General features: G+C 28.8%; 1 protein-coding gene across 1 annotated transcript; it reads left to right on the top strand.

The window, feature by feature from the left end:
• Positions 1 to 9: 9 nt before the first annotated feature.
• On the top strand, positions 10 to 823 carry LOC105460311 (the record flags this gene model as incomplete). The annotated part of the gene is made up of 3 exons (XM_011706754.1): positions 10 to 141; positions 237 to 538; positions 731 to 823. Coding segments are annotated over exons 1-3 (438 nt in total), but the record flags the coding sequence as incomplete, so codon positions are not given.
• Positions 824 to 839: the final 16 nt, after the last annotated feature.

Genomic DNA, 839 nt, shown 5'->3' with positions numbered 1-839 from the left:
TTTATCCTGTACAAACACAACAGGATTTAATACAAAAAATTGATAATGATAAACATCAAGTGTATTATGTGCCAAAAAATGCACATACAGACAAGATTATGCTTTCCGTCAGAAAATGTCTTGATAGTCTCCTGTCTCACAGTAAGTATGAAATGGCGATTGAGAAACATAAATAGTGTTTCTTTTTTAATAATTTAAATGACTAATATAATTATATTTTTTCTGTTTTCATACAGACATCACTGGTTTTACTAATGAAACTGAAATGATAAATACTTACCTACGTAGCTCGAATCAAAAGCCGTTAACTATTATTGTAGCAGGAGTTGTTTTTGAACAATATAACGAACCTACGTTAAAATATAAATTGAGGCATAGGCATCCGATACCACATGATTTATATCAAAGCGTATCAGAAATGGAACTTAACACTAGGTCACCTCTTAAATATTTCAATTGGTTTTCACCACTTGCTCAAATTCAGATTTGTGTAGATGAAGCGTTTATAAAAAAAGTAGCACCAAATTCCAACGTTAAGGTATCGTAAACTTCTTTCAAAAGAATACATAAATATATTTTAATAATTTTATTATACCAAGTTTTCAATCAAAACCAGTTTTAAAAAATATGGATATTTTTATTTATATATATGCAAGAACAGACAACTGCAACATATTATATCTGTGATATGACGGAATTATTTTATTATTTTCTGATATTTATTTTTCAGATGTCAATACAACAAATGCCTTATCCACCGCACATCGAAATAGACAGGATTGATACAATGTTACGTATACAAATTGTTACATTCGCAGTTATGGCTTTTATAATTCCAC

Source organism: Wasmannia auropunctata, unplaced genomic scaffold (assembly GCF_000956235.1).
Source record: "Wasmannia auropunctata unplaced genomic scaffold, wasmannia.A_1.0 LD324562.1, whole genome shotgun sequence".
In the NCBI taxonomy this organism is placed as follows: domain Eukaryota; kingdom Metazoa; phylum Arthropoda; class Insecta; order Hymenoptera; family Formicidae; genus Wasmannia; species Wasmannia auropunctata.
This window is presented reverse-complemented; position numbering and strand designations above follow the sequence as displayed.